A 14,845-nucleotide genomic window follows, 5' to 3' on the forward strand; every position below is an offset into this window, starting at 1 on the left:
GTTGGGAGACCTAAATCCTAACCCTTTTTCTGTATCGTGGTACCACAGTACGGTGAATGTTCGAGAGGGGAGTTGAGAAGGAAGGAGGTGGATGCTTCTACGCTAGAGCCCGTAGTGCCCGGGGGGATTTTAGGGTGAACGGCCGTAGTGCATAGAAAAAGGCAGGAACGATTGGGACGGTCACTGATTGGCAGTTTCTGCTTTCCAAACTGGTAGGGCAGGCACCGGCAAGGGTCCGGGGACCCAAACAATTGGAGCAAGGGGATCGGACTTCAGGCTGCTTTGCACTTACTGGCCTTGTACTTGACTCTAGGGTGCCCGCCTTGGAAGTGAATGTGACTGTGTCAGTTTGAGTTCGAACTCGGAACTCTGTCGCTCTTTCCCCCCTCCCCATTGCAGAAAAGCAGAAATAGAGATAGAGAGAGAGTTCCAGCGACTGTGAGAACGTGAGACGTGCCTCAGCTTCTTTCTTGTCATTGCACCCGCAGCCGCGCTCCGCCCTGTCCGCCGTCCTCCACCATAGGGTTTAAACAGGGTGCGCTCGGCTAAAAATGGCATAGCTTGGCATCTTTTCGCACTTGCCTTACCCACCAGACTATGAACAAATTGAGTTTCTACCTTATTACCTGTGGAGGCATGCCATCTTACTGCGAATTAAGAGCCTAACCGACTGAGGAAAGGATATCACTTGCGAAGAAAACCGCCTCCCGCATGTCCCAGACTCCGTTGGGGGCGGCTGACTCTCTCACACTACCTTATCCGTACGTACGTCGATGATCAGTTGCATATTGCAACATACTTCATCGACACCCGAGCAAGTGGGGTGACCTGGCCTGGTCTGGTGATTTGCGTGCGGGCAAAATAAAAAAAGAAAAGAGTCAGATGTCTTGCGCGTTCGTGTGTGCGTGCGTGTGTGCTGTGCTGTGCTGTGCTGAGTTTGTGTTGTTATGTTGTTACCACGTATGAGAAAAAAAAAAAAAAACGTACATCGTCAAACCGTGGCCGTCCCGTTTTATTGACATTGAGCAGCCGCATTTTGCATCGCCATCCAATGCCAGCGGCTCTAATGGACCCGAGGGCGAGCGGTGCGGTTTCCAAGGGTCTCAGAGAACACCCAAGGCCTTCCAACGGGCTGGGCAACGGGTCTCAAGACTTGTCGACGAGCGTCTATTTGCTGTCAAACGGCATGCCGAGCTGAGGAGCTGCAGATAACCTAACGCTTTTGGATGTGGACGCGTAACTCCGCCAAGAGAAAAAAGATGGGCTGCTCGCTGCCGATTTATCCACCACCATCACATCTTTGGAAGAAGCCAAGACAAAAAACCTTCGAGAGAGCCACATGGATCGGTATGACCTTTCGATACCCATGCCGGTCTTACTACCTACATAGTTGTACACGTTCTCTCTGCGCGCTGCATCCTCATAACGGTCGGAAGTGCAGCCCTGCCCTATTGTTGTGCAGAGCAGCTCTGCAAACAGATACTATCTTCCTGCACACTTGGGTATTATCTGCACATACATACGGTTACTTTAGTATAGAGATTAGCATGCCAAGAAACCTAGACAGTTGTACCTCGCCATCCCCTTTTAGTCTGCCTACCAAGACTTTTTCTCTGCCGAGAGAGCCCGGTATCCCGGCCGGAACCCCGTGCAATTCTCTCTCGGCTCTGGCAGCGATCCTTGTGTTCTGAAATGATCATTGGTTCCCTTTTTGGTCTCCTTCTGCACGCCCGCGGCCCCGAAGGTCCCACGCACTAGGTGGACAAGACCCCTTGAGCCACGCCCCAGAACCCAAATTTGTATATGTGTGAGGCGTAGCAGTAGTAGCCCGGATGGCTTAGGTAGTAACGCGTATAAGGGAAGTCAGCAAGTCGCCGCAGCACCAACGACTCGGCGTGTAAAACGGGGACCAGGGAACCACCTTCACCTCGGACCTCCCGTACACTAATAAGCAACTTTTCTTATGTTGTGACTGACCAAAAGGGCAATTTATTCGATCCCATCCTACTTCCTCCCTTCCAACCCATCCTGTTCTCCTTTCCACCCCTGAGTCGCTCAACCTTTCATATTCCTCGCTCTTTCCGTTTGCCTTTATTTTTCACTCACCTTACCCACTTTCCCTTCTATCTATACCACCTCGTCTTCACCGACACACCTGCCAACCTTTCGCACTTTGCGACCTACACCACCACCAACAACAACAACAAACACTCAACCACCTAATCACCATGTCTGGATACCCTCCTCAGCAGCAGTACGTCTCAACCTGCCGCTCGGCCTCATCCCAACTCTCTCTCTCTTTCAAGCTTGGACCACAGTACTGACAAGCGCCTGCGTCTAGGCCCTACGGCGCTCCTCCCCCTCCCCAGGGCTACGGATACCCTCCTCCGGGCCAGCAGCCCGTAAGAATAACCTCACCTACCTCTAAAGATGAACACTTGCTCACATAACGCTTAGATGTACTACCCTCCCCAGGGTCAAGCTCCCCCTCCCCAGGAGGAGAAGAAGGATGACAAGGGCTGCCTCTACGGATGGTAAGCAAGCATCACAACCGCCCAAAAGAAAGCATGGGCCATCATGAAACATTTACTGACTTCACCTTGATAGTATCGCCACTCTCTGCTGCTGTTGGCTTTGCGGCGAGACCTGCGAGTGCTGCCTGGAATGCCTAACATGCTGCTTCTAATCCACCAACACGCAAAAACTTATAACAACATACGAGTGCAACAACAAAGAGATTCCCCCGACGCGATCACGGCCTTACTATTATTTGGTTCGGAAACGGATGGACGGATGGTAATGGGCGGTGGAAGGCAAAGAGATCTTCTTTCGACCTGAGCTTCTTTTTGCGCCGGACAGACCAAACGATGAATTCGATTATCTTCGAACCGCATTCATTATCCCGCTCGCCTTTGGATAGCGATTGTTACCGCCTGCCTCGCACGTTAAGTTCATTCTCTGGGGTAGATGGCGATATTCCCCACGGCATTCGGCTACACCCCCTTGTTTTTTTTTCCCAGATTCTCTTACGATTACCCACATGGCGATTGCGTTTCGCATAATTTCCCTTGTCGATTCATCAAACGAGTGGACTGTCAGCCTTCTGGTGAGTGGCATTCAGATAAGTAACGTCACACAACTTTCGAACGCAATACGAAGAACGAGTCCATATAAAGTCCTTTTTGTCATGTGTGTTTGTGAATGTGTCAATGTGATTGATGCGTAAATGCGTGAAATGTTTGATTGAATATGTGTTTGCTGTAATTTGTATTGCCAAGTGTTTCGCCCTTCATCAAACACTCGAATACCACCTCACTGTACCTTTCTAGAGAAAAGGGTATCAAGGCAGCAGTGCTTTTCCCACCCTCTCCCCCCTCCATTTCCACCAAAGACAAAAAAACTTTCCCAAAAGAAAAAAAAAATTTGTAATAAGATTTCCAAGCCAGTCCTCTTTTTGTCGCCGTTCAAAATTGCTAATCGCTTACTTCTTACCCTCCTTCGGGGCCATGAGCTGAACGAATTCCTGGTCTGTTCGTTTCACACCATGCAAGTCAGCCGCAATCCTCCGACGCATCATTCAATTAATAAAAACAAAATTTGGGTGGGGGGCGGGGAAGGGGTAAAAGCGAGATGCAGTCGGCAGGCAGGACTGCAGAGAGCAGTAGCGCAGAGCTGTTTTTTTTTTTTTTTTAAACAGCCATGTGGTGGTGCACCCCGTTGTGGTTGTGCAGGGTGCGGTGCATATACGTGTGTGCAGAGGGTTGATTCGGGGTGAAAGCTTACAGTCGATGGAGCCGTTTCCATCCAGGTCGGCGTGTCTAATCATCTCCTCAATCTCCTCGTCCGTGGCGCGCTGGCCGAGGGAGAGCAGCACCTGACGCAGCTCCGACGGCGATACGGAGCCGCTGTTGTCCTTGTCGAACACCTTGAAAGCGGCGACGAGTTCCTTGTTGGTGTCGCTGTCCTTGCTTGACGGCGCGGGGGCCTCGCTCATGAGCTGGAGGAATTCTAATCAGATGCAGTAGGGTTAGTCATTGTCACATGGGCAGGGACTTTGGTTAAAGCAAAACATGTGCCATCGCGTTTTGCAGTGCTTGCCGAAAAGAGATGGTACAGAAGATAGGGCGACGTCTTACCGTTGAAATCGATGTCGCCGTCACCGTTGGGGTCGACTTCCCTGATGAGGTCCTTGACCTCTTGGATGCTGGGGTTCAGGCCCAAGGACTTCATGGCGATCTGGAACTCCTCGGCGTTGATGCCGCCTGGTCACGAGACCGTGTCAGTGAACAAATCGCATTTCATTGTATGCATTGCACGAGCGTATGAGCGGTAGCATGAGAGCTGCTGCATGGAGAATGTGTGTTGGTTGAGACTAACCGGTGCCATCGCGGTCCTGTTCGTTGTCGGTGACATGTCAGTAAACAGAAGGGTTCGTCCCAAAATCTCAACCTGCCTGGCAATAATGCGATGGCCAAGCTCAAGCAGGGGTGTTTGCAAACTTACGAAGACGGCAAAGACTGCCTTGTAGTCCTTGTATTGCTCTTCGGTAAGATTGTAAGGCGGCTGCGTTGACGTCCAAGTCAAAACATCAGTTTTGGGTCGGAAACGAGACTGGGAGGGAGCTCTCTATTCGAAGCTGCGAAAGGAGGGGCGGCACAAACGAACCATTTTGAGTTCTGTGGACGCGGAGAGGAAGGGTCTCGTGGGTAAAATCGTCGTCGATGAAGAAGTGTTTCTAGCGGCGCGGGCGATTGATGCGAAGATGCGAGGTGGAAAGTCTGGATACGGCTTCGCTCAGTTCGCCTGGGTCGGGTCTATCTTTCGTCGCTGAGTCGAATTATTTGTTGACGTGGAAGTGAAGATTGGAGGGGAAAGAGAAGGGCAGAAAACGTTAAAGTGAGGAAGCGGTAGCCCCTCGCCTGGCATCAGCCTGATTGATTGATTCACCACCACCACTGCCCCTCTGGTTTAGTTGCTAACTAGCTAGCTACCTTGTCTTGCTCACTCCTTGGACAGACAGATTGCCGGCGCTGGCGCCCCAGCTTGACTGGGCTGGGCTGAGCGAGGGGAGCTCCAGCTGGGTAGCTAAAGATAGCTGATGCTGGTCCTGGTGCCTTGTTTTGTCCCACTAGGACTCCTGCGGGGACAAAAAGCCAGCAGCTCAGGCGCTGACACAGAATAGCTTCAAAACTTCAATTTCGCTACCTGGTTTTGAATGACTTTCCACGAGATGGTGGTTGTTAACATGCACTATTGCTATCAAGTTCTCTCAGAGGCTGTTCCCCTCCTCAGCCATCGCTCTTCAGCCCCTCCTAAACTGATCACCCGCCAGCATGTGAGGTATGACGCCAGGCCGCCCTACGACTCTACCTTACCTTAGCGCCTTCGCCTGTGAGGGTCTTGGCGGCAGAGCCCATTCCGCCCGCGGACCTGTAAGCGTACGCGGCCACATCCACATGGCGCCAACCGAGACGGTCGCGCCCTAAGCTCAGAGAGGATTAGCCGCTCTCCTCCTTCTAAATGGGAAACCACCTCACTTGGCCGCTATCTTCTCTTGCTCTGGGCCCTAGGACTGAGCGCCATTCGCTCAGATGTAAAGGAGAGTAGCGGGCAGATGCCATACATAGTAGGGATGGGAGATTCCCGCTGTCCGCCCTCCTCCCGCATGCTGTGCTGCAGCCTCTCACTCGTCCGCTACGGTCTCCTTAGCGTTCACACAAGTCTGGGCACTCTTCGTCCCTTCTTTTTCCCTCCGAGCCTCCTGCGGGAGACAAAAGTGACAGCCGCTCGGGCTTGGCAGGCAACTTCTCACGTAGAACGGACATGGGGTTGGGCCTTGGGACCCATGTTGCCTTTGATGATCTGGATTGCGGGCGCCGTGATGAGCCCATGGTGTATGCGTTGTGCTTAGATGACAAGGCGAGGCGAGGCAGTTAAGCTCATTGTCGCTCGGTACTTCGATGAGAAGTACCTTAATCATTAGAATGACTTGCAGGCCCTGGTAACATTTGTTCTGCATGGGCGATTTCGGTCCTGCTTGGATGTCGTTCCAGATGTGAGCCTGAGTAGGCAATCATTACGGATGATGCGCTGTTTATCAAGTGAGATGCCCAAGACTGTCTAGTCCATGAGGTGTTTTTCATAATACGAGGAAAACAACTGGGTTTGCGGAAGTAATACATGTAATTTGAACAGAGTAAACATACCTCACCTTACTTTTTGTTTTTGTTTTTTGTTTTTTATTTTTATACATGAAGCATTGGGATACGGATACGCGGAAATGGCGGATCTGTTGGGCAAGGAGAAGCTCCTCTTGGTGTAATCCAAGTATGTCACTGAGGCGGGTGTGAATTCTAGGAGACTCGTATCCAAAACGGTGAAGCAGTGCACTACCTACCACTCCTGGTCAACTGGAACCGATGATTCCTCTTGCCGCCCCCCTTCTTCCCCTTTCTCCGCCTGAAACCCCACCACGCCGGCCTCAAAGGTGTCTCATCCTGGGCTGCCTCTTGGGCCGCCCCTCCAAACCATGCCCCTTACCGTCTTACCTGCTACATGTACCCTTTAGGTTGCTCTAGCAGCTGACGGGCCCCTCACCATCCACCTCACATTTCAATCGGCCGCTCGTTGGGGCCCCTCTTACATTTCACCCCACTCACTTCTCGACTTATTGGCATACCATTATTAACGACACTTGGTCGTCGGTGCCGCTCCCGAGACTTGCGACTCTTCAGATCCTCGTTGCAGAAGCCGCTTTCCGTCTTGATTTTCGGGGGTTTGCTTATTCCAAAAAGCTTGCCCTTGTCTGGATACTTTTATTTATTCACTCAAAGTGGGTTTTACCCCTCCCCCGCCTTTCAGCACAGCCATTCACATTGCATTCCAAAGGTGTAGAGATACCTCCACCATAAACACAACGCCAACCTGTCATCAAGCACCGACAGCTTGACCTTGCACAGAATGTCTGGCTACCCTGGACAGTACGGTTACGGCGGTGGTCATGGCGGTGGCCACGACGGAGGCTACGGTGGAGGTTATGGCGGAGGTTACGGCGGCGGGTACCAGCCTCCCTCCGGTCCGCCCCCCTCTCACCACGGTGGCTACGGCGGAGGCTATGACCGCCCTCCTCCCGGCCCTCCGGAGGGCTACGGCTCCTACAGAGAAGCGCCTCCCAACCCGAACCCTGACAGCAGCTACATCGGGAGATACCCTCCTCCCTCCCATCCACCCCCTCCTGGCTTGGACGTTTATGGTTACCCCATCAATCACCGCGGTGACCAGGGAAGACCTCGTAAGCAACCCTATCCCATGGTGGTACATCACAGCGTTAACACGCAATAGACATGCCCACCGTGAACTCCAACGACTGGGCTCACGGTAACAGAAGTGCTCCTCCTCCCCCACCGTCAGGTATTCAGCAGTTTGGTCATGGTGCTCCTGAGGGTTACGGTTTCCAGTACTCCACTTGCCAGGGCAAGAGGAAAGCCCTTCTTATCGGCATCAACTACTTCGGTCAGGATGGTGAGCTACGCGGCTGCATCAACGATGTTAAGAACGTCTCCGCCTTCCTCATTGAGCGCTATGGCTACAAGCGCGAGGACATGGTCGTACTGACCGACGACCAACGCGAGCCCATGGGCCAGCCTACTAAGCAGAACATCCTCCGTGCCATGCACTGGCTCGTTCAAGGCGCTCAGCCCAACGACTCGCTCTTCTTCCATTATTCGGGTCACGGCGGTCAGACCGAGGATCTCGACGGCGACGAGGACGACGGTTATGACGAGGTCATTTATCCGGTCGACTTTAAGGAGGCCGGCCACATCGTCGATGACGAGATGCACCACATCATGGTCAAGCCGCTGCAGCCCGGGGTCAGGTTGACGGCCATCTTCGACTCGTGCCACTCTGGTTCCGCGCTGGACCTGCCATACATCTACTCAACCAAGGGCGTTCTCAAGGAGCCTAACCTGGCCAAGGAGGCTGGCCAGGGTCTTCTCAATGCCTTTACGGCCTACGCCTCTGGTGATCTTGGTGGTGTCGCCAGCTCCATCTTCAGCTTTGGCAAGCGTGCCATTGCGGGTGACGACGCTTACGAGCACACCAAGGAGACCCGTACCTCGCCTGCCGACGTCATCATGTGGTCCGGCAGCAAGGACAGTCAGACATCGTAAGTAGTACATCCTTTCGTAGTTGCGGTAAAGACGCATCGACTAACGCCAGAGCAGTGCCGACGCTACCATCGCGAACCAGGCCACCGGCGCCATGTCGTACGCCTTCATCTCAGCCCTCAAGGCCAACCCTCAGCAGAGCTACGTGCAGCTCCTCAACAGCATCCGTGACGTGCTCGAGGAGAAGTACACCCAGCTGCCCCAGCTTTCTAGCAGTCACCCCATTGGTAAGCAAACACACACACGAACGCACTATGGTCTGGCCTATTGTTCCCATCCCACTAACATCTATAAGACACCGATATCTTGTACGTGATGTAAGCGGCGGCCAGGACTTGCTTTGATTCTGCGACGAAGCATGGGCAAACAAAACTGGAAGGTTATTTTAAATCTAGCATAGCAATGATGAAGCGTATTCAATGACCACCTTTATGACGCAAATGCTCTGTCTCTCTCTCTTGGGGTATCGATCCTGCCTAGCTCCTAAACCAAGATTGCTGATGGGAACTACCCTCTAAAACGCCCCTGATGCCCTGTAGCCGTAGAACCAAAAATAAAAAACAACATGTGCAAAAAAATAAAAATAAAAATAGGAACTCTATCCACAAAGCGCTCTCCAAGTGCGCTAAATGCCTTCCCACGTCCATGTCTTCTTAATCTGCAAAAGGGTCGTCGTCGTCGGGTGCATCAAATACAGCGGTCCTCCTTACCCGCTTGCTCGGCCCCAACTCGGGGCTACTGCCGCAAAGATCAATGATCGCATCGTCTTCCGCCTTCCTCTTGCTCCCTGCCGTCAATGCCGAAGACCTGTTGACCGGCCTCACGTTAGGTGACCGCGCCGCCAGGACTTCCGAGCTCGGAGTCATGCTCAACCGCCCGGAAACGGGCTTGCTCAGCCCGATGTGGTGCGTGTTCTCCTTGTCTCTCGCCGATGGCCATGTCTCTGGCGCCGCATTTCCGGACGCCCCCTGTGACCCAGGAGCTGAACCTGACGATCGTGCGCCCTTCGCTCGTTCCGCATCGAAAATGGATAAGCCACCTTGCCCCGTGGTACGCGGCGACTCGGTGCTGGTCGACGAAGTGTTGTAATTGCTCGTAGGATGAGGCCGAGTGCTCGATACTCCAGGCGTGAAACCCAGCTGCGTTGAAGTCGTTGACGGCCCCGGGGTGGCGTTGGTTCTGCCCGAAAGTCCGAATCCCTTCATAGTTGGCGCCGTATGTCCTTTTGCTGAGCCAGCGGTCTGTGTACCCGTGCGCACAGGTCCTCTGCTTCGGATACCCCCGAAAGACGCGAGCGGGTCCCGTCTGGTGGCAGGCTCCAACGTCTTCGAGCTGCTGCTCTCAGGTCCTCCCGCCGAACTCAGGAAGTTGCCATGAGTTCGGTCAGTCCTGTCCTTTGGCACGCTTGAATAGTCGTTGAACTTGGGTGTAGAGTTCCGTCTGGGTGGTTGAAGGCTTTTGAGTCGATCTCTCGTAGACACCCCAGTAGCTCTGGGCTGTGCTTGGCTGCTGCTCGGTATCGCCTCCTTCTTGACTGACCCGGGCATATCGTGAGTATGGTTTCCATCAACGGGGCGCTCGGAAGAAGTCAAAATCGTGGCTTCAGTTTTAACCGCATGCCGTTTGCTTGGAGACTCGGTCTTCGGTGTGACTCTGTTTGTAGAATAGTCGATGCTTGACGCCGCTTCTTTTTTGACGGTGGAATCGCTGGGATCCTTCTTGGGTGTCACCGCAGAGCCAGCAGATGTGTTAGATGGTTTTGATGGGGTCTTCCCTGGAGCATTCTCTTGCGACTCTGCATTCCCGAGCCTCCACAAGATGTCCCCCTTGTCGCCGAGGAAAGGCAGTAGCCCCTCAGGGTCGAACTGTTGGGCAATTCTTGTAGCCTCCTGCTTCCGCAACTCCTGTGCCTTTTGAAGTTGTTTGTTTACCATTGAGACCTTGTTAAGCTGCATGGTCAATGCCTGCTCGTTCTTGCCAAAAATGTTCACCTCAACAGCCTTCTTTTGGCTGCGAAGCTGATCCTGGATATGGTCAATCACTGTTCTTGGTTTCACCACGTGAAACCTCTTCCAGTTAGGTTGCTCGAGAAAGGCGTCGAGATATTTGCAGTCGTCGCAGCATGGTGCCATGGGCGGAATGTGCTCTGGAGCATCTTCAAAAGAGCCCGAAACATCTTCAAACACCGTATTCTCATATCGCTCGAAAATAGCCTGGAAGAGCTTCTGATATGCCGAAGTCTCGGGGTCTACGAGATCCTGAAGGGCCCTGAGACACGGTAGCCATAACGTTGCCATGTGGATGGGCTTGATTTCATCTTGGCGTGCAATTATGTGCTCCACAAGATTAGCGGTTTCCTCGCGAAGACCTAGTTGATCAAGACTTCTAAAGAGACCGGCGAGCACGGCAAAACTGGTCGGCGGCGGTACATCCTTGTTTTCGAGGTAGTCGATCGTCGGCTCAGGTTCGCACCAGGCCTGTCTTGCGATTTGTGCCTCGGAACTCTGGTCTTTCAACGCATTACTGACAAGGCTGCCAACTTGACCTGTCGAATCGGTTGTGATGACGAGCTTTTCAAATTTTCGGTAGAATGCTATTACTTGGTCAAGTGGTAGGTTCTCCCGCACCGTTACTTCCAAAAGCCTGTTTAGTAGGCCGAGGATAAACTGAGTGTGCCTCCATAACTCCCGGGGCTGATCGATGGCTGAATCCACTCTGGACACTGTCAGATAACACTCATCATGAAGCCGGTATACTCACATTTCACTCCAGCTTTGAAAGTTTCCGCATAGCCTCAAGAGCTCCACTATGGCACGGCCATGGTTTGCCGAAAGAGGTGTTTCCAACCGAGCGGTCACGGCCGCCTGAACAAGTTCTCGGGAGATGTCGATTGCTTCGCCGTCATCGCGCAACATGGGTATCGTACTGATGTCATTCGCAATTTGCAAGAAGTTGACGTCCTGAAAGGCCAAGCGGCACAGTCTATCCCCCGTACCGGACTTGTTCACTCGTTGTGATAGATGTAGATATGCTTTGTGTGCAAGCCCCACGGGGTAAACGTATGTGCCCCTTTTTCGACTTAACCATATGTAATTGATGACCGGGTGAAAAGGGACACATGTGGCAAGGTGTTCAAAAAACTCATCGTCATCGAATATCAAGGACGTCATCATCAAGTCGCCCAACAATTCAGAATCGATGGCTTCCGCCCATGCCTTCCGATTCTGTATCCACATGCTGAGAATGTTGGTCTCAGCTACAGCATCGTCTCCTCCCGGGAAGGCGTAGTTGCAGAGGGCTTTTAAAGCTTTGGTATAGGTTTCCTGCTTGTCGGGTTTTAAGTATTGTGTTCCTGGCGGCACATATTTATCAAACATGGTTAGCACGTCGAAAGATCTCTCGCATTGCTGCAAAAGGTACCGCCAGACGTTGATGACGGGCGGCGGCTTTCCCGCGAGATTTATAAAATGCAACTGAGTTTCCAGGGGCACTATCATGATGGCCTGTATGATGATGAGTTTGGGGCACACGGCACAGGGATATATCACCCTCAGGCAGAAGTGGACATACTGGTGCATAATACTTGCCGAGATCAACGCGCGTTCCAGGTACAATCATCTCACGCCAGTTAGGGTTGTTCCTGCGAGCTTGCCATTCTTCTTCAAAAGCTCGCTGTTCAGACCGTCCCTGCCAGGAGAAAATACCACGCCGAGCGCGCTCCCAAGCAACATTCCTTTTATCCAGCACGTCGTCCTCTCTGCAGTCGATCTCCTCGGCCATTATCGCCCCTGATAAGTTTCTGACCTGGTGGATATGGGGGGAGTGCTGCACGTGTTGATACGTCTTCCAGTAGCCGTCTTCACCAAGCTGCCCTTGAATGGACTGACCCCTCGCTTGCTGGCGAGGTACCCAAGCATTGAACTGGTAGGTAATGCCAGTATATTCCAAGACGACAAGAAAGACTTCGAAGCCGGATTTTGGGCACGAAAAACGGAGATGTTGGACAAGCTCAGAATCAGCGGCGGACATGCTTTGGCCCATAACGAGGCTTTCCAAGTCATCACTGTTTTCCGGCGGGTGGAGGTGGTAAAAGGCCCGCTGATGACGCGGATCGTAAGCATTGAGCCTCGACTTCCACGTTTCCATGTGTCTAGCAAGTCGGCCACAGGCACTCCCATTAGACATCCGCGGTACAGAATGGTATGGCGCATGAGCGGGATCGCGGGTTGTCGTGGCAGGACGGGGTTTGAGATCGGGTTGCGGTCCAAAGCGGGGAGGAGACGCGTAAACAGCTTCAATGGCCGCGTAAAGTTCAGATCGCAGCGCGTCGTCCAGCGCCGAGGGCCCGGATGAAGTGCCGGGCCCATTGCTGCGTTCTGGTTCCGGCTCCAGGCCCGACATGTTTTATTTCATCTAACGGTCGTGTAAGTGCAATCCATTGGCGTGAGATGATCCCAAAAAAGTGACGCGGGTGGTGAGTGAGTGTGTGCGCCAAATTCGCGTGTTGAAAGCCGAAAAAGAAAGAACCATTCAGAACGTTAAACGGCCCTATGTGACGTGGGTGGGGGAGCACCAATAGCGAGGAGCGGGAGCTACGGTGCCTAAAACTTGCCGGGTACTGGGATCCGACACTGGAGTTTCGGTCTGTCCCGCTACTACGGCACTTGAATCGATTAGTGTGACCGGAAGGATTCTAGAAGTGGTACGGAGTACTTGTGCCCAGAGGCGACCTACAAATGAATGTGTGCGCTGAGATTTAGTAGGATCTTCACTTTTGGTCATAGGAAATGAGGCTGATTAAATAGAGAAGAAACGGTGAAATTTAGCCCATCAAGTAACAATCGTGGACAGTGAGAAAATTTCTACCTGGCCTTCCTACAGGCCCGCCGATACAAAGAAGCTATGTACAGGCAATCACATTACTCCTCATTTTCATCCTGCCTGGACAGGTTCCTATTCTTCTGTCTTTTTGTCTTTCTTACATCTTATTAGGTTGGTCTTCGTCTTAGTTTCAGGCTGGTTCGAGCCCAAAGCTCAATGGCGGAGTGTATCTATCTTGAACTGACACTATTTACTAAACACCGACGTCATCATATCCATCACGCTCGTTTATCGATTTCGGTTTCCGCCACCAAGACCATTGCCATTGATAATCCGCTTGCCAGGTGGGCCGAAAGCTTAGGTGATGACCCTAATCGGTGGACCGTGCTGAATATCGTTCGTCCAAAGTCTTCGCCATCATCCTGGGAGACGACCATGGGAGACATGAGCATCATTGAGCCGACGGAAGCTATGCCCATGTGTGCATGTGCCTTTTCAATATCAAAAAACTTTTCCTCACTCACATAGTTTTAGCTAGTCATAGACTCCGCCACCAGATATTCTTCAACATCCAGCTCGACAATATCCAAAAGCCCCAGACCATTGCGAGAGACATGATTCCCAAGACCACCAGGACGCGCCCTCTGACCTCGAACGCATCGTCGACTTCCATGTGCATCAACTTCTTCTGCTTACTGTGGTAGTACCACTCACCCTGCTCATCGCTAGGGCTTGGCGAGGAGTGTTTCTGTGCTTGTTCGTAGTAGTACGGGGAGCGGCGATACACAATGCTATGCAGCCAAGCAGGCATCCAACCACCACCATGGTCATGGCCGTGGTTTCTCGATCTCTTGAGAGTATATTTGATATCAACCCAGGCGAGTGAGAGCAGAAAGGAGACGAAGATGATGGGGGTCATAACACCCTGCAAGTATGTGAGCCTCGACTGTAACTAGAACAAAATGACGCCAAGTGCCCAAGGACACACAGTCCGATGAATCTAGATATGAAAACTGACCTTGTAAATGGTTGACTGCTGGATAGTACCAGCCTCACTACCTCCCCGCGAGGTCGTGATTTTGGCGGATGTTGCTGATGACGACATACTTTTGTTGTTGTTAGAACCCAGCGTGGTTGTCGCAGGCTCGTGTTCCGGCATTCCTGGGCAAATCAGTTGCAGAGCAAAGCAGTCTCCGATAGACGGCGATAAATCGAGTACTTGAATTTTGGTTTACATGGGATGTCAGAAAAAGGAAGATGCCTGTGAAGATGTTCGTCGTGCAGAGGGGAAATACAGTTAAATATTTCCGTCGTCAGCCCACATACAAATATACACACACACCGGCCGCTTCGGGGGCTACGGGACACCAGCCATTGTCGGGACGCCTATTGTCTCGCACATGCCTTTCAACCACCACTTCGCTCCGCCGTATGGCCATTCCTTCTGTTCGCCCTGTTTCACGGGTACACTGCGTACGGAATACGGGAGTGACGGAGTGGGCCCCACTTGGCGCCTGTCGAGATCAGCAGGAGAAGTCCAATTGACATCAGTCTCAACGCGGTCCAGACACTTTGGTGAATGGTATCCGACACTCCCAACCTAAAGTTTCGATGGACGGCCGATTTGTGCAGACTCACACCATGCACCATTGTTGATCAGGAACGGCCAGTGCGTTGGTCTTACACATCGACAGGGCTGATGCTGCCGAGCTGGTGTGAAGCCTCGGGAACGCGACGCTAGAGACGCAAGCATTGTCGACACTCGATGCGGCCAACAGTTTCGCAGCCACAACTGCGGCATATATGGGCTGAGATCAACAGGCGTTTCCACCACACAGTTCCATTTCCACGTTTTG

General features: G+C 52.5%; 5 protein-coding genes across 5 annotated transcripts; 2 read left to right on the forward strand and 3 right to left on the reverse strand.

The window, feature by feature from the left end:
* Window positions 1-2,531: 2,531 nt before the first annotated feature.
* CTRU02_205961 (uncharacterized protein) lies at window positions 2,532-2,838 on the forward strand (the record flags this gene model as incomplete). Its single annotated transcript, XM_036723035.2, has 2 exons — window positions 2,532-2,534; window positions 2,608-2,838. The coding sequence occupies 2 exons, from the start codon at window positions 2,532-2,534 to the stop codon at window positions 2,836-2,838; spliced, it is 234 nt and encodes a 77-aa protein (XP_036585333.2).
* Window positions 2,839-3,481: 643 nt separating this feature from the next.
* CTRU02_205962 (calmodulin) lies at window positions 3,482-4,668 on the reverse strand (the record flags this gene model as incomplete). Its single annotated transcript, XM_036723036.2, has 6 exons — window positions 3,482-3,528; window positions 3,784-4,008; window positions 4,137-4,262; window positions 4,378-4,393; window positions 4,504-4,563; window positions 4,666-4,668. 6 exons carry the CDS (start codon window positions 4,666-4,668, stop codon window positions 3,482-3,484), a joined length of 477 nt encoding a protein of 158 aa, XP_036585334.2.
* Window positions 4,669-6,960: 2,292 nt separating this feature from the next.
* On the forward strand, window positions 6,961-8,489 carry CTRU02_205963 (caspase domain-containing protein; the record flags this gene model as incomplete). Its single annotated transcript, XM_036723037.1, has 4 exons — window positions 6,961-7,291; window positions 7,342-8,167; window positions 8,226-8,395; window positions 8,464-8,489. 4 exons carry the CDS (start codon window positions 6,961-6,963, stop codon window positions 8,487-8,489), a joined length of 1,353 nt encoding a protein of 450 aa, XP_036585335.1.
* A 332-nt stretch (window positions 8,490-8,821) lies between these two features.
* On the reverse strand, window positions 8,822-12,569 carry CTRU02_205964 (uncharacterized protein; the record flags this gene model as incomplete). The annotated part of the gene is made up of 3 exons (XM_036723038.1): window positions 8,822-10,883; window positions 10,929-11,671; window positions 11,739-12,569. 3 exons carry the CDS (start codon window positions 12,567-12,569, stop codon window positions 8,822-8,824), a joined length of 3,636 nt encoding a protein of 1,211 aa, XP_036585336.1.
* Window positions 12,570-13,527: 958 nt separating this feature from the next.
* On the reverse strand, window positions 13,528-14,148 carry CTRU02_205965 (uncharacterized protein; the record flags this gene model as incomplete). The annotated part of the gene is made up of 2 exons (XM_036723039.1): window positions 13,528-13,914; window positions 14,008-14,148. 2 exons carry the CDS (start codon window positions 14,146-14,148, stop codon window positions 13,528-13,530), a joined length of 528 nt encoding a protein of 175 aa, XP_036585337.1.
* Between the last annotated feature and the right edge of the window lie 697 nt (window positions 14,149-14,845).

This window comes from Colletotrichum truncatum, assembly GCF_014235925.2.
Source record: "Colletotrichum truncatum strain CMES1059 chromosome Unknown Contig_0003, whole genome shotgun sequence".
NCBI classification, from domain to species: Eukaryota; Fungi; Ascomycota; class Sordariomycetes; order Glomerellales; family Glomerellaceae; genus Colletotrichum; species Colletotrichum truncatum.